This window comes from Triticum dicoccoides, chromosome 2A (genome assembly GCF_002162155.2).
Source record: "Triticum dicoccoides isolate Atlit2015 ecotype Zavitan chromosome 2A, WEW_v2.0, whole genome shotgun sequence".
Taxonomy (NCBI): Eukaryota; Viridiplantae; Streptophyta; class Magnoliopsida; order Poales; family Poaceae; genus Triticum; species Triticum dicoccoides.
In genome coordinates this window covers 252267855-252289359 of record NC_041382.1, presented here as the reverse complement: position 1 = coordinate 252289359, position 21505 = coordinate 252267855, and the positions used below count along the sequence as shown (strand labels likewise).

Below are 21505 nucleotides of genomic sequence, written 5' to 3'. Positions count from 1 at the left end.
GGATGGATGGACGGAGGTCAAGTCCCGAAAGAAGGGGAAGGCCGGCTCCCGCTCGGCGGATAGAGGCGGGCGTGCTCCGACCCTGCGCTCGGATCGCCGCAGATCATTCAAGGCGGATGCGGGGAGGGAGGCCTTTTTAAGCAAGTTCAAAGGTAAATGCTTCCGTTGCCTCAGTAAGCGCCACCGCTGCGTAGATTGCCGGGATCCCCTCCGCTGCATCATCTGCAAGCGGGCGGGTCATTTCGGCAAGGAGTGCCCTCAAAACCCAAGAAACGGTGGCCCGGGAGGGGCTGCCCGTGCTCGCTTGATCTTCCCGGCTGCACCAAGAGCTCCGGTCCGCCACCGCGTCGTCTTCCCGCCAGTGCCACCCCCACCCCGCCCCCCTGCCCCATGGCAAGCCTCGCTCTCTGCGACCCGGCCAGGAGGCCGCGGGAGAGCAGCAAGATCATCGTGGCCTCCCCGGCGTTGGAGATCGAGGAGCACGTGCTACGCCAGCACGCGGTCACCCTCACCGCTGCGGACCGCTCGCACTCCACCACCCCCGCCGCGGTGGGCAGGGTCATCCTCGAGCAGCTCTCCACCCCTCCGCACCTGCTTCGCGTCACTGCCCACCAGCCAGAAGCTTTCCTAGTCCACTTCAACCTCCCTGCGCACCGGGACAACGCCGTGCGCCGGGGCGTCATCAAGGTGGAGGGATGCAAGTACTTCATCAGGGCTTGGAATGAGGACGACCACGCCGCGCTTCTCAAGTTCCACCACCACGTTCGCGTCGTCGTTGAAGACCTGCCCATGAAGTTCTGGTCGCTGCTGGGTGCAGAGGAGGCCCTCGGCGACGTCGGCCGCGTCGACCGGCTCGACTCGCGCACCCTGAAGAGAGGGCACACCAAGACGTTCGCGTTCTGGCTCTGGGTGTGGGATGTTGCCCACATCCCCACCAAGCGCGCGCTCTGGGTGCTCAAGCGGGGCGCGGGCCGGGCGGACGAGATCGTCGGCCTCGCCCCCGCTGATCGCCGCATCCCCCCGCCGCTAGGCGTTCGGCGCTATGATCTCCTGATCCACGTCGACCTGTTGGAGGATTGGACCCCCCTCTCGCCGCGCTCTTCGCACTCCGGCCAGAGCGGGCTGCCATCCTCGGATGAAGATGACGACCGCCCCTTCCCGCGCTACGAGCCTGGCACATGGGTGGCGCACGTCAAGGATGGGCAGGGCAAGGCCCTCAGTCGGGCGCCGCGTGTCGGGGCTGCGGCCTGCGGCCCTGTGCTCGGAGGTGGTGCCCGTGACCGCGAGGAGGACGGCGGAAGTGGAGGCGCTGGGGCAAGCCGCTCCTGGAGAGATCGCCTGCTTGGCGGCGGCTGCCACGACAGGAGCTGCAACGAGGACGTCGTCAGGGAGGCGCATCGGCGCCACAGCAGATCCCCTGCCAGGCGTCGCCACGGGACGGACCGGCACGGCCGTCGGGCGGGCGGCAAGGCCGCGGGTGCTCATGTCCTGCGCGCAACACCACCGCTCCCCCTGCGCTCTGCGCCTCCTCCTCCCCCCGCGGCGGAGGCGGACCCGGTGGCCCAGTTCTTCTCCTTCTCCGACAATGGGCGCGCCCTGCCTCCACCCCCGCGCACAGACTGCATGCAATTGGAGCTTGAGAGCGCCATGCAGGAAGCCCTGGTCACCCCGCTTGCCTTCGAAGACGGTGGCCGCTCCCCTCCCCCTCAAGCCGCAAACCCACCCGAGCTGGAGAGCCCGGAGATGCTTCCGTGCCTGCTGCCCTGCATCGCCTCCCCTGCTACGGCGACGGTGGGTTTCCAGATGGAGGCGGTCACCCACCAGGTGGGCGCCATGTGCATCGACAACGGGAAGGCGCAGGTTGAGGAGTTGTTCGCCCCGGTGCCGCCCCCGATCCTCTCTAGCCAGCCTCCACGTCCTCGCCTCTCCGCCCCGCCCAAGTCCAGGGCCACCTCCGCCCCATCTCGCCGCAGCGCTCGGCAGGCGGCCGCGGGCACCTCCATCCCCGTGGCGCAAAGGGCGGTGCTGCGCCTCGTTCAGGAGCTGGGAGAGCTTGGCCCGAAGGACAAGATGACTGAAAGAGCTGCAGCGCGGATCATGAAGCGCTTCCAGGAACCACTCTCCGACGGCATTGCTGCGATAGCCAAGCTCACGGGGCTCAACCAGGGTGCTCTGACGATCGCCGCGGGCATGGCAGGAATCGCCGACGCGGAGGAGATCATGCAAGGCTGATTATGTTGGTAGTTTTAGTGTTAGCTAGTCTCTGCCAGCGGCTGGTCTTAAACCAGTTCGAGTTAGGATTAGTTTCTATGTTTAGTTCTCCGGCATTGTGGACGGCTCGACGACGACGGGGTTTTGGGGCTACTGGTGGCCGTCGTCGCCCTTGGTTTCGCTGTATGGTGTCTCTGTTTGTTTCAAGTAGATGGTTCAGTTGGCGGTGCAATTTCAGTTTCTTAGATGGATGAAGGCAATCTAACCTTCATGACCTGGAACGTTAGAGGTTTGAACTGCCGGCAAAACGCACGGTCGTCAGCGACGTAGCCTCCTCCCATAGAGTAGCAGTGCTCTGTTTACAGGAAACTAAGATCGACACCTGGACGACTGCGGTAGCTAGAGAGATAGGAGGTAGCAGATTGCAGGGGTGTGTGGTGCTGCCGGCAACGGGGACTAGAGGGGGCGCAGCGATTTTCTGGGACAAGGATGTAGTCGACGTAGCTTCGCACTACCTGGGTAGTTTCTCCATTATGGCTAGGGTGCACGAAAGGAGTTCAGGGAAGGTTTTTTGGATGACCACGATTTACGGCCCAACTGATGATGCACAAAAAGAAAGCTTCCTATCGGAGATAGCTGCTGCCGCCCCTCCTGCTGACGAGCCGTGGATGATCAACGATGACTTCAACATGATATATCAAGCGCGAGACAAGAGCAACTCCAACATAAACTGAAGGATGATCGGGAAGTTTCGTCGGGCCATTGATTTAGCAGGGCTCAAGGAAGTCAAGTGCAAAAACCGGCGTTTCACTTGAAGCAATGAGAGAGAAAGCCCTAACATGTGCAGCATTGACAAGATTTTCTGCAACGCGCGCTGGGAAGAATCGCACCCAGACCACATGTTGTTTGCTGCGTCAACTTCTTTCTCAGATCACTGCCCCCTGGTTCTCTCTGCTTGGATGCACCACGAAGAAGCGCTAGGTTCAGATTTGAAAACTTCTGGCCTAAATTTCCTCATTTCTTCCAAACAGTCACTCATGCCTGGCAAAGGCCAGTGCAGCACGACTGCCCTTCCGTCAGAATCAAGATGAAGCTTGACAGAACAGCGGCTGACCTGAGAATTTGGAGCAAGGCCTCTTTTGGTAAAGGAAAAATGCAGCTGCACATCGCAAATGAGGTCATACGTCTGTTCAACGTGGCGCAAGAAAACAAAGTACTCACGCCTGCAGAATTTCATCTGAGAAAGCAGCTCAAGATGAAAGTGCTTGGTTTAGCAGCCATTGAGCGGGCAAGAAGGAGGCAAGCCTCTAGGATTACCTGGCTAAAGGCAGGAGATGCAAACACGAAGTTTTTCCACGCAAGAGTGAGAGCTAGAAGGAGAAAAAACTTCATTCACTCCCTCAGGGAGGATGGCTTGGAGGTGTTCGATCACAACGGAAAGGAGAGGATTATTCACGATCACTTCGCCAGATTTCTGGGCAAGCAGGAGGATAGAAAAGCCACCATAAACTGGGAACGACTGGCCATTCCCACCATTGATCCGCAAGGTTTGGACTCGCCGTTCTCCATAGCCGAGGTTTGGACAACCATCGTCTCCTCCCCAACGGAAAAAGCTCCTGGCCTTGACGGGTTCACGGGACAATTCTTCCGCTCCTGCTGGCACATCATTCAGGATGACATCATGGCAGTGTTTAACAAATTCCATCAGGTGGCTGGGCAAAATTTCCAAGAGATCAACACGGCTCTGATTACACTGCTGCCAAAGAAAAATGGAGCTTCAGAGGTCAACCATTATCGGCCAATCAGCTTGATCCACTCAGTTGCCAAACTAATCTCCAAAGTGCTCTCTGCAAGGCTGGCAAGGGCTCTAGATACAATCATCTCACCGGCACAGACTGCTTTTCAGAAAGGCAAATGCATCCACGAGAGCTATCAGTACGTACAGAGTTGTGTTCGGATGTTGCATAGAACGAAGAAAAAGGCGCTTTTCTTCAAACTGGACATAGCAAAGGCTTTTGATTCGGTGTCATGGGAGTACCTGCTCGAGCTCAAGCAAAAAATGGGTTTCCCTCCGAGATGGAGAAACTGGATAGCTCTGCTACTCTCCTCTGCCACCTCCGCCTGCTTGCTCAACGGAACGCAGGGCCAATCAATTTCTCATGGCTGTGGTTTTAGGCAGGGTGATCCACTATCCCCGCTGCTTTTCATCCTGGCGATTGACCCCCTTCACCACCTCCTTCAAGCTGCTGCGGAGGAAGAGATGATCGCTCGGCTGCCAGGCCGGGGCATCAGCATGCGAGTCAGCTTATACGCTGATGACGCCGTCATTTTCGCAAACCCGGTGAAGGAGGAAGTGGATGCACTGCTGCACTTGCTCAGCAGATTCGGGGAAGCCACGGGACTGAGGTTAAACCAGGCTAAATCTGCAGTCATCCCAATCAACTGTGCTGATGTTCAGTTAGATGTGGTTCTGCAAAACTTTGGGGGGCTGCACTCCACGTTCCCAACCACATACCTGGGACTGCCAATCTCTCCAAGGAAGCTAAGGCTGGTGCATTTCCAATTTATCATCGACCGGATACGCTCAAGGTTGGCTGGGTGGAAGGGCAAGCTGATGAACATGGCAGGAAGAAGAGTACTGGTGCGTGCCGTTCTGACGGTGCTGCCGGTGTTTGCAATGACTGTCCTCAAAGTGCCGAAAAAGATCCTGAAAGACGTGGACAAAGCAAGGAGGCAGTTTTTATGGGCTCATGATGAGAATGTCACCGGCGCCAAATGCAAGGTGGCCTGGGGCAAAGTCTGTCTTCCGGTGGACAAGGGGGGGCTTGGTTTGCTAGATCTACATCGCTTCAGCACAGCTCTCCGGCTGCGCTGGTTTGTGGCTCTCATGGCAACAGCCACGCCGGACTTGGATGAACTTCCCGGCCCCATGTGTCAAGGAGGACCTGGAGCTGTTTGCATCGGCCACCAACGTGCACTTGGGCAACGGAAAAACAGCGCTTTTCTGGACTTGCAAATGGATCGGGCCGGTGGCGCTGCAACACGAGTTCCCCGCCTTGTTTCAGCATTCCAGAAGGAAAAACAGGACAGTTCAAGACGCGCTGGCAAATGACACATGGGTGCGTGACCTCCGGCATGGCAACACAGCAGAGATTGCCCACCAGTTTTTGCAAATGTGGAGGAAAATTCAGGGCGCAGGCATCTTTCTTTCCTCCGACGAGGACACGATCAGCTGGGCGGCAACCACAGGAGGAGGAAACTACTCGGCAAAGGCTGCTTACGATCTACAGATCAGTGACATCCCTCCCTCAGGTGAAACAACTGCGATTTGGAGAGCTTGGGCGCCAGGTACGGTGAAGATCTTTGCTTGGCTGCTCCACCAAGACAAGCTTTGGTGCAACGATCGCCTACAACGGCGAGGGTGGCCCAACGGGTATTTCTACGCTTGCTGCAACAGAAATCTGGAAAGCTCAATTCACCTTTTCTGGGACTGCCCTTTCGCCCGAACGGTCTGGCAGGCAGCGTCGCGTAGATATGGTTGCGCACTGCTCAATGAAGCGCGGGAAGCAGGTCACAGCTCTCTCAGGCATTGGGAAAGGCTGATTGCTTCAACGCCTCAAAGTTGCAGAAAGGGGCTAAGGACGATGATGCTGCTGATCACGTGGGAGCTCTGGAAAGAGAGGAATGCGTCTGTGTTCAGAGGAAAAACGCCTCGGACGGAGGACGTTCTGCGAGCCATCAAGAACACGATGGAGCTCTGGCGGCTCGCAGGAGCGCGATGCATTGAGGCCCCGTTCGGGGAGGATGTTGTGAGATGAAACACCCTGGTCATGTAACTGGCCTAGCTCTGGCCACTCTTAGCTCTCCCAAAACCACGATCACTTGATCACTCATGTATTTCTCGCTGCTTTCTTCTAAATCAATGAAGCCGGTGACCCCGGATCTTTCAAAAAAAAAGTAACTGAAGGTATGGCAGAAAAAAAAATAACACAACCTAAAAGGCGATGCCATTAAGAAGAATTGAAATTTGCGTTGTACTTTGCACAACTAAACTGCCCAGCCATTACTCATATTTATGTCCCTGGTACATGCTATAGCAAGTAACCTGTGAAGTCATGTGGTATGGTTTGTTTGGCTTGTTGGCCACAACTGTGCAGCAATCACAATCTCCACATGATACAAACCAGAGATGATATTCACTCGTGACATCTCATCCATCAGCTATGAGAAGCCACAACTTTTTTTCTTTTTCTTTTGAGGGGTGCAAGCTATAGCCCCCTTTTTCAGGGATCCAAGCCATAACCTCAATCAGTCTGGCATTGAAACGCCCATCCTACTGTACTGAACGTAAGGGCCTCATTCTAAGGCCGGCAAGTGCCTCCGTTCTAAAAACTGTACTGAACGTTGCTCCACTGTCACCAGCAAATTAGTTGCATATTACTGCCATTGAAAGTACTACTACGTATGTTAACTTTTCTCATTCATAATGACATACAAACAGATCTGCAAAGGTCATGAGCGGCTATAGGGTACTAGAGTTTCCACGATCAAGATTATTGGATCTTTTGGTCGAGCTTTTGCGACTATTCACCAGAGTCACAAATAAGATCACTAACTAGTTTGATGGTCACATAATAACATGTAAGGACTAAGGGGCTGTCAAGTTTTTAGACCATTCCCGTCTATTTTTGGTTGAGCCGAAATAAAGCATGATTATGGAGTTTGCACATGCCATTGATCAGCAATGCCAGTTGGGAAACCGATCTACCAAACAGTTCTCCGGCCCCATCCTTGCGGGTCTAAAACCAACAACTCACACTTCTTGGCTCGTCTTAAATAATGTTTCCAAAACGATACTAAGAAAATTGCGTCACTGATCATCAATTTATGGGTTTTTTTTTTGCATCGAAATCAATTTATGGTTGATGGAGGTAATTTTGTACTCTAATGCTAGTATATATACTGTATAATGCATTATGCAGCGTGAACTTTTTTGATGGAATACGAATTTACCTGGATCCTGCCTTTGTGCCCGAAGCGAGAGACGGCGTGTCGCTCCGCGAGCGCGGCGAGCTCTCGCCTGCGACGATGTGCCATCCGAGCGACAAGCTCCTCCACTGCGCGGCGCCCGCGTACCGTCCTGACCACCAGCTTGGGCGGCCGAGTGCCCTTGATATGAACGGCGAGCGACTCGACTGCGTTGCGCAGCTGGGTCGGCGACGGGGGCGCGGACTGCGAGAGCGCGAGCTCGTTATTGGCGGCCTCCAGGTCCTCCTCCGGCAGCGAGGCAGCCCCGCTGAGCTTCTTGACGATGCATCCGACGCGGCCGCGTGGCGAGCCATCGGATTCAGAGGTGACGTCGCCCGAGGCGCGGGGCGTGACGGGCCCCACGGCCTCGATCTCGCGCCAGCGCTGGATGAGCGAGGACGCCCGCGGGCCCGACGGCGGCAGGTCCGGGCCGGCAGTGGTCGTGGAGGAGGCGTCGGACGGCGCAGGCGAGGGCTCACGGAAGACGGCGGCGCGGGCGGCGACGGGGCGGGTGGCCGAGGCGAGCGCGGACAGCTCGGCCTCCCTGTCGCGGCGGCGCGCATCGGCGGGAGGCGGCGGCTCGGAGGCCGTGGCGGCGGCAGCGGCGGCCGCCCAGCGCTCCAATATAATCCGCTTGCGCCTGGGCGTGGGCTCGGCGGGCGCGGTGGCGGCGGCCTCGGAGAAGGAGTGGCGCGGCGGCGGTATGAGGACGTTGACGTTGAAGAAGCGCCTGTGCCTGGAGGTGGAGGTGGAGGTGGAGGGGTCCCTCCATGGCGCGGAGTCGTGGGGCATGGCGGCCAGGGAAGAGGCCATGGGGAGAAGGGTCGGGGCAGGCTAAGAATGGGCAGTGGTGGCGGGAGGACGCGTGTGCGGTGGTGAATATAAGGAGACAAGAGGAAGAGAAGCTCCACGATTCCTGCGATCCTGCGATCGCGGTTCCGTTTTGCTATGCTATTTTCCGCTCCGGCAAGAGCCGTTGCGCACGGGAGCACAGAGCCACGGGGCAGAGCAGAATGGCGGGGGAGAAGAGAGAGAGAGAGAGAGAGAGAGAGTTTGCTCCTAAATTTAGGCGGAGGAGGCGGGGGAGGGAAGAAGGTGCCGTTACGGCGTTAGCGCGGGCGGGCGTGGTTTCCGCGCCATTCCACCTCGCACCCTTTCCCGTTTCGGGCCACGGTGGTTGCCCTGCCATGTGCCATGTGACGTGCGCCCGGGTCGTCGTCCCTGCTCCGCCCGCGCCGGTGTTGGTCTTCCCTCGTTAGGTGCTGCATGCGTCGCGCTACACGTTGCTTTCTCACAGAATGTGCTTGCTTTGCAATTGCAATTGCATTGCATACAGGCTGCGCATGCCGACTCCGACCCCTCCTCTCCTCTCCTCTCCTCAGCTACATGCCGACTTTAGCTCCCTTTTTGGGTATTTTTCTGGGTTTTAATTATCAGTATCATTATTCCCAACAAGTTATAAAGTCTTGTCTGTCTCCCAACTGCGAACTGCCTTGTCCGACGCTTATCTATGCGTGTGAATCTGCGGTTCACAACGTACGTGACACGTCCACCGTTATCCACGCGTGCTTCTCACAGGTTCTTTATATTATAGTCCTATCTATAAGAGACTTATTACTCCACGACGTGGTACGAGTGAATCCACATGATGGCGTTTTCCGTTTCCATCTCGTAATCAAAGCGAGGTGCGGTAAACTATCTACTCTACTCTGCTCTGACTAAACCCGCCAGGCGAGACCGTCAACTTGTCCACCTCCTGCTGTGGTGTATCCACGACCAGTTAAACCCTGAAATTCGCCTCTAAAAGCATCTCCAACAGACGCCCCAAACGACACGCGCGCGGTAAACCCAGCTTTTAGCGTGCGCGGGACGGTTTGACGCGCTCCAGCGACCGCGGGAAACAAGCGCGCGCAGGAACCGTTTGCGCGCGCGCGCGAAAAGGCGCCAGCTCGCGCGCAAGATTTGACGCGCCGCTTCGCGCGCGCCTATAAAGCTACGCGCCGCTTCGCCACGCGCTTCTCCACACTTCCTCTTCCCCTCTTCCTCTCCCTCTCTGCCACGCGCCGCTCCAGCGCCCCGCCACCGCCGCGCCGCCATGCCGCCGCGCCGCCGAGGAGCGTCCGGCTACCGCGGCGACTATCTGCGCCCCAACGGCTGCTACACCGCGGAGATACGCTCCGGCGAACTCCGGCTCGGCCTCGGCACGTACGGGACGGCGCGCGAGGCCGCCCGCGCGTATGACGCGGCGGCGTGGCGCCTAGGCCGGCCGCGCGGCCAGATGAACTTTCAAGATGTGTACACGCTCCAGCAAGCGCTCAACCTCGCCCCTCTGCCTCGTCTGAACACGGCGGAAGACCGTGCGGAGCATGCCGAGCGGCAACGCCGCCTCCTCGTCACCCAGGAGGACGAGCGGGTCATGGCGGAGTGGCGCCAGCGCCACCCGGAGGACGTCGCCTACGAGCAGGCCTACTGGGCAAGGCGCCGCGAGGAGGACACGCGAAGGCGCCGCGAGACGCGGTTGGAAAGGCGTCAGCGGAAGGCGTTGGTGAATGCGCAGTCCGACATCGTTGCAGCAGGTGGGCAGTTGTTCTTCGCGTCGAACGATGATCGGTGGCTGGACATCTGGCTAGACACCTCGGACGACACCGCCGAAGATGATAATGGTGATGATGATAGCGACTTAGAGTAGTTTCTATCTAGTTGCGCCGTAGTTTATCTATGCTTTCGAACTATCTATCTAGTTGCACCGATGTAAAATACATTTGTATCGTTTTTTATTTATGCAATCTATCTAGTTTTTATTTTATCTATGCGTTCGAAAATTAAAAAAAATGTTGTGTGCGCGCTGTATTTTTTGCATGCTGCTGGAGCGGCGCGCGCGTGCTGCATTTTAGCACGGCTGCTGGAGCGAACGCAGCGCGCCGCGCCAAACTAGACGATGGACTCGCGCGCTAAAGCTGTTTTTTGCGTGCGCCACGTTGGACGCCTATTGGAGATGCTCTAAATGCATCGACTTCAAGGGAGGAACGCCCTATCGCTGAAAATCTGGACTACTAGTACGGACCAGTTGACTAAGCTTCAAGCTAGGCTTTGCCAATACAAGACATGTGCTCGGCTGCTCGCTACCCACGACGTCTCGAGCCCAACAACAACGATGTCTACGTGCTGTATATTCTACCAACATTCTCTCCACCCCCCAACAAAAAAAAAACATCCTATGTATAGCAGAACATTTTCTACCATTATACAAGTTTATATAAAAGTACCAAGCATCATAAATAAACGTAAATAAAAAGGCGCCACTGTTGCCACTTCGCGAAGCCGACATGACCTTATCGACGATAGAGAGAAAGTCTTCGTGTACGTGCATCTAAGTAAGGACCAGCGCACTTTAGTCACACTTGTTGCCATTAAGCTCCTAAATTGATTCAAAGTGCCGGGCACCAGATCTCGGCATCTGGTTGGCACGACGAAAAACTCCAACATTGTTGCAAACAAAGAGACGGCATAAATCTTTCGGAGCTTCTTCAATTCCGTCTAGATGAACAAACACGAAAAGGATTGAAGGCTAAAAGACTAACTCCAAGAAAAAGCATGACCACGTGTCCGAGCGCCACCCTTCACGAGGATTAAAAAATCTAACCTAAAATACTAGCCGGAGCCAAGGCGTCGGGATTCCTTCTCTCTGCCACCGACCACCAAAGTGGTAGGCAAAGGGGAGGCAGATCACACGCTCATTGCATCACGTTCATTTGTTATTGGGTTTACCTAGAACATCATTGTTAGCACTGCACTTGACATAATATGAATCTATAAATACACTGTGTGTTGGAGATATGCCCTAGAGATAATAATATTTAACTGTTATTTATTCTTAGGTTTATAATTAATATTTATATTCTATGCTATAACTGCAATGGTTCTCGAATATGCGATTCAGATGAAACTCATGAGCATGTATAGAGTTATAAACGGTAAAATATGATTCATGGTCTTGCCTTTGTGACAAGTATTGCATGATGGTGTTGTTTTCCTAATCACCGGCTTAGTTAAGTGTAATAATAATGCCGATAATATTGAGAGCACGATGTTGGAAGAACACTCGTCTTGAATTGACCCAACTAGTATATTATAGTTAAATATTATATCATATGAAGTCTATAATCCATAACACAGGTGTTAACATATATATATGATTCATTAGACCATGAGAGTATCAAGTCACTCCATACCGAATGGTCAACTTTGGGGTTGTTTCAACGCCATCCGTAACTGAGTGATCATAACGGGAACTTACGGGCTCATCGAAAACGTATGACAAGCGACTGGATAGCTCGAGACTGGGATTTACTCCTCCAGCGATGAAGGGATATTCTTAGGGGCCTCTCGGTGTGACGGTATCCATCATCGTCTGACTAGACACAGCGTGAATTGATCACGGAGATGCCGAAATACAAGAATGAGAAAAGAGAACAAAATCGGTAATGAGGAAGAACAATATAGTGAGCTTGTGTTGACCTCACAGGGATACATATGTAACTCATCTCAGGTTTTGTAACATATCATGAAGCAAAAGGAATAACATGTTATAACCAATGATTCATTCGAATATCATTCATTAAAATATAGGGATCAACATGGATGTCCACATTTCCATTGTTGATCATTGAACGAAAAGTGTTCTTGTTCATGTCTATATTTTACCAAACTTGCAGGGTAATATTGCCGGTGTACAAAAATAGGGGTGCGTCTTTGTACCCTTTTTTTGTGCACGGGCAGTCAGAGCCGCGCCTGTGGCCGCACCAAGCAGAACGAGGGGGGTGAGCCAAGGTAAGATCGAAGTCCAAGACAGTCAAAGCGACGCCGAGGCCAAGACCACAAAGAGCAGAGGGACGAAGCAGGTTCCCCCGGCAAGACCCTTGCCGGGTGGCCTCGGCAGCCCCGGCAAGACTCTTGCCGGGGCAGCTCGCCCCGCACCAACAGAGCGAGCCACCCTTGAGCCCACGGCCCCTAGTACCATCTTCAGCATGGGGCCAGGGCTCGGGAAGGCACCCCTGTAGTGGCATGCAGATCTTTATGAGGACATATTCAAGATCAGATTAGAAGACGACGGTCCTCGGCAAGATCCTTGCCAAGGAAGGCCACCAGACCCCCGGCAAGATCCTTGCCGGGGACGACAACAAGCCACGGCGAGGCCCTTGCCGGGCCACCCGGCAAGGCCCTCGCCAAAGGCATCGGCGAGGCCACCGCCAAGCCCACGTCAACCAAGCTTCCACCGCCGTTCACATGCAGCTGCCAGCCCAACCAGCTGGGCGGGCACCTGCATGGCAACATGCAGCTCCCAGGCCAACTCATCAAGCGCCTGCGTGGCGGCATGCAGATCTTCGTAAAGGCTCCACCACCGCGCCAACACAGCTGCTTGCCTGCCTACATGGCACCGCATGCATCCCTGGTTGAAGCGCGTGTCGAAGCAAGGAGGAGCGGCGACGGACGGGACGGGCCTCACCCCCGTCCCCGATAAAGCAAGAGGACACCTAAGCGATGCATTAAATGCACCTTGTCCTGTAATACGAGGGATAACCTCGTGCCACTGTAGACCTTTCCACCTCCTGTGTGCCACTGTGGAAACCCCTTTTTCCTATAAAAGGAGGCCCAAGGCGACCAGGAGAGGGATTCGGCTCTTTGGAACCACACACTGACTACAACTAGTTCGGGAGTTCAAGAACTCTCAGAAATACACCCACCAAAGCAGGACTAGGGTTTTACGCATCCTTGCGGCCCGAACCTGGGTAAACAATCCTTGTGCTATCTACTAGCCCTGCTCTCCTCGCAACCCTGCGCCCCGGCAACCGTAGTAGGGATTCTTGTGATCCCATAGGTGTCGTTCTCAACCCCGACATCCTTGGCGCGCCATGTAGGGGGCGCAATTGTGAGAATCTGGTCTAGTAGTTAGCCTACCAGTTCTTCGTCGCCATGGCCCCTAGGAAGTAGACGGCCACGACGGTCGATTCGTTGGGAGCCGAGCGACCCGTGCCGGTGCGGACGAGCAGCGGACCGGTCGCAGACAGGACCCGGGCCGCGGCCCGCGAGCACCAGCATCGCTCAGGCAGTCGGAGCCTGGCGAGCAGCGTCGTTCGCGCGCCAGATGACCGACTACACATCGCCGGATCCAAGGACGGAGCTGGGCCCCCCGCAAGCGGCACGGGGCCCTCTAGGGGCGTTGCTGTGCCGACTCCGGGTGGCGCGGCGACCTCCAGGACGCCTACACTAGCGACCACCGCTGGTTCTTCCCATGGTGTGCGCGCCGAGCAGCGTCACCACAATGGTGACCCTGGGCACCGCCATGGGAAGAGCCTTGTGCGTCATCAACGAAATGAGGGGGGTCAGCACGCTCGCCAAATCGCTGGCGAAGATGGCACGCAGCCGTCGGGTCATGACGGAGCTCCTTCTAACGTAGTTAGAAGTCGAAGCGCGTCGCGATCCACGCAGTTGTCGCCGCCGCCCACGCCAACGGAAGCTTTGGCACGCGCATAGCTGCTCCTCGACTTCCCTCCTGATGCAGAGAAGCTCGACGAGTGGAGGGCCACCATCCGGAGCCTCGTCGTCGTCGCAAACAAAGATGATCCGCGGCCGACGGGGCCCTCGGGCCGGCGCTCCATCGAGCCACCACATGCTGGCGCTAGGAGGGCCGGGGGAGCTGCGGCCACCGTGCACTCTCCTCCTCCTCGCCAGCCGCCGCGGACGTCGGCCCATCACGATGACGCTTGTGATAACATCTCCATAGCGTCGTCTGACCCGCGGACCCTCCGCGACCAGCGCCAGGTCCTTCGGGAGCGAGCTCACGAAGATGCTCGAACCACCGTCGAGCGTCGGCGCGAAACGCGCCGCCAGTCGGACAAGTGGGCGGGACCCGCTATGGACCACCCGGCACCGGGGGCCCTGGCGGCCTACCTTACGAGGTGGGCTGCCCGGCTTTTACCGGTGAGCTGAGGCAGTTCCAGTGGCCATCCCACCACACACTCAAGCCCGGCGTTGGCGAGAAGTACACCGGCAAGACCCATCCGTCCGAGTTCCTCAGCATCTACACCATCGCGATGCAGGCCGCTGGGGCTCGTGACGACAAGGTGCTTGCCAACTATTTCCCGCTGGCGCTCAAGCCCAATGTGATGTCTTGGTTGATGCACTTGCCGGGGGACTCCATTTCTTCCTGGTCAGATCTGTGCCATGAGTTCGTTGGCGCCTTCACAGGAGGCCACCAAACTCATGGCCAGGCCAGTGATTTGCATATCATTTCACAGAAGGAAGGGGAGACCCTGCACAAGTATATCCAGAGATTCAGCCAGGTGCAGTATAACATCCCCGACGTTCATCCCGCCGCTCTGATTAGCGCGTTCACCAGAACGTACGCAATCGCAAGATGCGCGAGGAGCTGGCGATGACCAAGGTTAAGGATGTGGCCGAGCTCTACGTTCTAGACGATAGGTGCGCTCGGGCTGAAGAGGGAAGGAAGTACCCCGGCAAAGACGCCGGCGTGGAAACCGACTCTACTGATGAAGACGCTACCACTCCGATGAAGAAGAGCCGGCGTCGCAACAGGAAACGCAAAGGCAAGGCCGTGCTTGCCGTTGAAGGATCTGACGACACCGGTGCCGGCAAAAAGGTCAAGGCAGATGCCCCTGGCAAGGAGATTGCCGGGTGCGCCGCCTGCCAGGCCCTGGCGGCTACCGACAAGCCAGGAAGCTCCGGCAAGCAATACTGCAAGATCCACCGCACCAAGGGCCATGACCTCCAGAACTACCGACAAGTAGAGTTGCTTGCTGAGAAGCAAAAGGCTGAGTACGAAAGGCGGGACAAGGAGAAGGGCCAGGACGATGCTGAGAGATCCGGCAAGAAGTGTGGCGGCCAAGGAGGCCGCCCCGGCAAGGACAACCAGCAAGAGAAGCTCGCTCGGGGCCACAACAAGAAACAAGAAGATGACGACCACGAAGAGGACGACGAGTCTGGTGAGCAAGGGTTCCAGAAGGCTACGGAGGCCATGTGCGTCGATGGCGACACCTCGCTGCATACCTCTCACCACCGGCTCAAGCAGTGGGCGCGTGAGGTTACAACAGCAGAGCCGTCGTTCGACGCTCAGAAGCCGCTGAAGTGGCCCAGCACGCCCCTCATCTTTGACACCGAGGACCACCCTGACCGCACCACCGCGGTCGGGTGTTTGACATTGTTGGTCTCGCCAACAATACGCAACCTCAGGGTGAACAAGATGTTGGTTGACGGCGGGGCCGGCCTAAACCTGATCTCGACTGCCATGATCAAAAGGTTGCAAATCCCTGATGGAGACCTCAAGGAAACGGGCACGTTTCAAGGGGTCAATCCGGGGAGGAGCCAGCCGAAGGGAAAGGTCACACTGCACGTGACATTTGGAGGAGAGTTGAACTACAAGACGGAGAGGATCGTCTTCGACGTGGCCGATATCCCCTTTCCCTACAACGGGATCCTCGGCCGCCCGGCATTGGCCAAGTTCATGGCAACGGCACACTACGCCTACAACATGCTGAAGATGCCCGGGCCGTTGACCATCATCTCCGTCCTCTCTGACAAGAAGGACGCGCTGATATGCGCCAACCAACTCTACCGGGAAGAAGTTGCAGCAGTTGCAGCAGCTGCCGTCAAGGCACCTGCTCCTGCCGCTGACGGCCCGAGAGGGAAAAAGGAGCCCGGCAAGACCTCTCGCACCCACTCCGGCAAGCGCACCTCCTCGGAGTGTTATGCTACTGTTGAGGACGTGCCAGAGAGCTCTACTGACAAGAGCAAGAGATCCAAAGCCGAGCCGCCGCAGACCAAGAAGGTGCCCTTCGGGGAGGATGGCACAGGAGGGGCCTTCATCATAGGCTCCACCCTCGACAGCAAATAGGAAGGCGCGCTCGTCACCTTCTTGCGGGCAAATGTCGACGTGTTTGCATGACAAGCGTCTGACATCCCCGGTGTTCCTAGGGAGGTGATTGAGCACCACCTAGATGTCTGTCCCCACGCGCGGCCCGTCAAGCAGAAGCTCAGGAAGCAGGCTCTGGAAAGGCAGGAGTTCATCACAGAGGAGATCAGGAAGTTGGAAGCGGCAGGTTTGGTGAGAGGGGTGCTCCACCCGACGTGGTTGGCCAATCCAGTAGTGGTGCGCAAGGCGAATGGGAAGTGGAGGCTGTGTATTGATTATACAGATATTAATAAGGCTTGCCCTAAGGACCCCTTCCCCTTGTCACGCATCGACCAGATTGTTGACTCCACGGCCGGGTGTGATCTGTTATCATTCCTCGACGCCTACTCAGGCTACCACCAAATCTTCATGACAAGAGAGGACGAAGAGAAGACGTCATTCATCACCCCATGTGGTACGTATTGCTTTTTACAGATGCCTTTTGGGTTGAAGAGTGCCGGCTCAACGTTTGCAAGAGTAGTCCAAATTGGTTTTGAACCTCAGCTCCATAGAAATATGGAGGCCTATATGGATGACATAGTGGTCAAAACCAAAGACGGGCCCACTCTTGTGCAAGATCTGGAAGAGACATTTGCTAACCCGCGCAAGATCAACCTCAAGCTGAACCCTGAGAAGTGCGTCTTTGGCATTCCGTCCGGCAAGCTTCTCGGATTCTTTGTGTCGCAGCGTGGGATCGAGGCAAACCCAGACAAGATCAAGGCTATTGAGCAGATCGAGGCGCCCAAGCGAATCAAGGATGTGCGTTGGCTCACCGGCTGCGTTGCCGCCATGAGCCGGTTCGTCTCCAAGTTCGCCGAGCGCGCCCTTCCCTTCTTCAAAATCTTGAAGAAGGCAGGCCCTATAGAGTGGACACCAGAAGCCGAGGCAACACTTCAGGATCTGAAGAAATTGAAGGAAATATGCCCTAGAGGCAATAATAAAGTTATTATTTATTTCCTTATATCATGATAAATGTTTATTATTCATGCTAGAATTGTATTAACCGGAAACATAATACATGTGTGAATACATAGACAAACAGAGTGTCACTAGTATGCCTCTACTTGACTAGCTCGTTAATCAAAGATGGTTATGTTTCCTAACCATGGACAAAGAGTTGTTATTTGATTAACGGGATCACATCATTAGGTGAATGATTTGATTGACATGACCCATTCCATTAGCTTAGCACCCGACCGTTTAGTATGTTGCTATTGCTTTCTTCATGACTTATACATGTTCCTATGACTATGAGATTATGCAACTCCCGTTTGCCGGAGGAACACTTTGTGTGCTACCAAACGTCACAACGTAAATGGGTGATTATAAAGGTGCTCTACAGGTGTCTCCAAAAGTACATGTTGGGTTGGCGTATTTCGAGATTAGGATTTGTCACTCCGAATGTCGGAGAGGTATCTCTGGGCCCTCTCGGTAATGCACATCACATAAGCCTTGCAAGCATTACAACTAATGAGTTAGTTGCAAGATGATGTATTATGAAACGAGTAAAGAGACTTGCCGGTAACGAGATTGAACTAGGTATTGAGATACCGACGATCGAATCTCGGGCAAGTAACATACCGATGACAAAGGGAACAACGTATGTTGTTATGCGGTCTGACCGATAAAGATCTTCGTAGAATATGTAGGAGCCAACATGAGCATCCAGGTTCCGCTATTGGTTATTGACCGGAGACGTGTCTCGGTCATGTCTACATTGTTCTCGAACCCGTAGGGTCCGCACGCTTAAGGTTTCGATGATAGTTATATTATGAGTTTATGAGTTTTGATGTACCGAAGTTAGTTCGGAGTCCTGGATGTGATCACGGACATGACGAGGAGTCTCAAAATGGTCGAGACATAAAGATTGATATATTGGACGGCTATATTCGGACACCGGAAGTGTTCCGGGGAAGTTTCGGATAAAACCGGAGCACCGGGGGGTTACCGGAACCCCCCGGGGGGGTTAATGGGCCTCATGGGCCTAAAGTGGAGAAGAGGAGGGGCTGCCAGGGCAGGCCGCGCGCCCCCTCTCCCCCTAGTCCGAATTGGACAAGGAGGGAGGGGCGGCGCCCCCCTTTTCCTTCTCTCCTTCCCCCTCTCCTACTTGGACAAGGAAAGGGAGGGGAGTCCTACTCCCGGTAGGAGTAGGACTCCTCCTGCGCGCCTCCTACTAGGGCCGGCCGCACCCCCCCTTGGATCCTTTATATACGGAGGCAAGGGGCACCCCTAGACACACAAGTTGATCCATGTGATCATATTCTTAGCCGTGTGCGGTGCCCCCTTCCACCATAATCCTCGATAACATTGTAGTGGTGCTTAGGCGAAGCCCTGCGACGATAGTACATCAAGATCGTCACCACGCCGTCATGCTGATAGAACTCTTCCCCGACACTTTGCTGGATTGGAGTCCGGGGATCGTCATCGAGCTGAACGTGTGCTAAAACTCGGAGGTGCCGTAGTTTTGGTGCTTGATCGGTCGGGCCATGGAGACATACGACTACATCAACCAAAGTCAACTCTTCCGTTGTCGATCTACAAGGGTACGTAGATCACACTCTCCTCCTCTCGTTGCTATGCATCACCATGATCTTGCGTGTGCATAGGAATTTTTTTGAAATTACTACGTTCCCCAACAGTGGCATCCGAGCCTAGGTTTTATATGTTGATGTTATATGCACGAGTAGAACACAAGTGAGTTGTGGGCGATATAAGTCATACTGCTTACCAGCATGTCATACTTTGGTTCGACGGTATTGTTGGACGAAGCGGCCCGGACCGACATTACGCGTATGCTTACGTGAGATCGGTTCTCCCGACGTGCTTTGCACATAGGTGGCTTGCGGGTGACAGTTTCTCCAACTTTAGTTGAACCGAGTGTGGCTACGCCCGGTCCTTGCGAAGGTTAAAACAACACCAACTTGACAAACTATCGTTGTGGTTTTGATGCGTAGGTAAGATTGGTTCTTGCTTAAGCCCGTAGTAGCCACGTAAAACTTGCAACAAACAAAGTAGAGGACGTCTAACTTGTTTTTGCAGGGCATGTTGTGATGTGATATGGTCAAGACATGATGCTAAATTTTATTGTATGAGATGATCATGTTTTGTAACCGAGTTATCAGCAACTGGCAGGAGCCATATGGTTGTCGCTTTATTGTATGCAATGCAATCGCGCTGTAATGCTTTACTTTATCACTAAGCGGTAGCGATAGTCGTGGAAGCATAAGATTGGCGAGACGACAATGATGCTACGATGGAGATCAAGGTGTCGCGCCGGTGACGATGGTGATCACAACGGTGCTTTGAAGATGGAGATCACAAGCACAAGATGATGATGGCCATATCATATCACTTATATTGATTGCATGTGATGTTTATCTTTTATGCATCTTATCTTGCTTTGATTGACGGTAGCATTATAAGATGATCTCTCACTAATTATCAAGAAATGTTCTCCCTGAGTATGCACCGTTGCGAAAGTTCTTCATGCTGAGACACCACATGATGATCGGGTGTGATAGGCTCTATGTTCAAATACAACGGGTGCAAAACAGTTGCACACGCGGAATACTCAGGTTATACTTGACGAGCCAAGCATATACAGATATGGCCTCGGAACACGGAGACCGAAAGGTCGAGCGTGAATCATATAGTAGATATGATCAACATAGTGATGTTCACCAATGAAACTACTCCATCTCACGTGATGATCGGACATGGTTTAGTTGATTTGGATCACGTAATCACTTAGAGGATTAGAGGGATGTCTATCTAAGTGGGAGTTCTTTAAGTAAACTAATTGAACCTAAATTTATCATGAAACTTAGTACCTGATAGTATCTTGCTTGTTTATGCTTGTAGATAGATTGCTCGTGTTGTTGTTCCGTTGAATTTTAATGCGTTCCTTGAGAAAGCAAAGTTGAAAGATGATGGTAGCAATTACACGGACTGGGTCCGTAACTTGAGGATTATCCTCATTGCTGCACAGAAGAATTACGTCCTGGAAGCACCGCTGGGTGCCAGGCCTGCTGCTGGAGCAACACCAGATGTTATGAACGTCTGGCAGAGCAAAGCTGATGACTACTCGATAGTTCAGTGTGCCATGCTTTACAGCTTAGAATCGGGACTTCAACGACGTTTTGAACGTCATAGAGCATATGAGATGTTCCAGGAGTTGAAGTTAATATTTCAAGCAAATGCCCGGATTGAGAGATATGAAGTCTCCAATAAGTTCTATAGCTGCAAGATGGAGGAGAACAGTTCTGTCAGTGAGCATATACTCAAAATGTTTGGGTATAATAATCACTTGATTCAATTGGGAGTTAATCTTCCAGATGATTGCGTCATTGACAGAATTCTCCAATCACTGCCACCAAGCTACAAGAGCTTCGTGATCAACTATAATATGCAAGGGATGAATAAGACTATTCCCGAGCTCTTCGCAATGCTGAAAGCTGCGGAGGTAGAAATCAAGAAAGAGCACCAAGTGTTGATGGTCAACAAGACCACTAGTTTCAAGAAAAAGGGCAAAGGGAAGAAGAAGGGGAACTTCAAAAAGAACAGCAAGCAAGTTGCTACTCAAGAGAAGAAACCCAAACCTGGACCTAAGCCTGAAACTAAGTGCTTCTACTGCAAGCAGACTGGTCACTGGAAGCAGAACTGCCCCAAGTATTTGGCGGATAAGAAGGATGGCAAGGTGAACAAAGGTATATGTGATATACATGTTATTGATGTGTACCTTACTAATGCTCGTAGTAGCACCTGGGTATTTGATACTGGTTCTGTTGCTAATATTTGCAACTCGAAACAGGGACTACGAATTAAGCGAAGATTGACTAAGGACGAGGTGACGATGCGCGTGGGAAACGGTTCCAAAGTCGATGTGATCGCAGTCGGCATGCTACCTCTACATCTACCTTCGGGATTAATATTAGACCTAAATAATTGTTATTTGGTGCCAGCGTTAAGCATGAACATTATATCTGGATCTTGTTTGATGCGAGACAGTTATTCATTTAAATCTGAGAATAATGGTTGTTCTATTTATATGAGTAATATCTTTTATGGTCATGCACCCTTAAAGAGCGGTCTATTTTTATTGAATCTCGATAGTAGTGACACACATATTCATAGTGTTGAAGCCAAAAGATACAGAGTTGATAATGATAGTGCAACTTATTTGTGGCACTGCCGTTTAGGTCATATCGGTGTAAAGCGCATGAAGAACTCCATACTGATGGACTTTTGGAACCACTTGATTATGAATCACTTGGTACTTGCGAACCGTGCCTCATGGGC

General features: G+C 53.8%; 1 protein-coding gene across 1 annotated transcript in view; it reads right to left on the bottom strand.

Annotated features, from left to right (window-relative positions):
• Window positions 1-8343, bottom strand: part of LOC119354363 — a 12761-nt gene extending 4418 nt beyond the window's left edge. The window contains exon 1 of the mRNA XM_037621097.1: window positions 7225-8343. Coding sequence (XP_037476994.1) covers window positions 7225-8052 — 828 coding nt within the window. The 5' untranslated portion in view covers window positions 8053-8343. The remainder of the gene's footprint in view (window positions 1-7224) is intronic.
• Between the last annotated feature and the right edge of the window lie 13162 nt (window positions 8344-21505).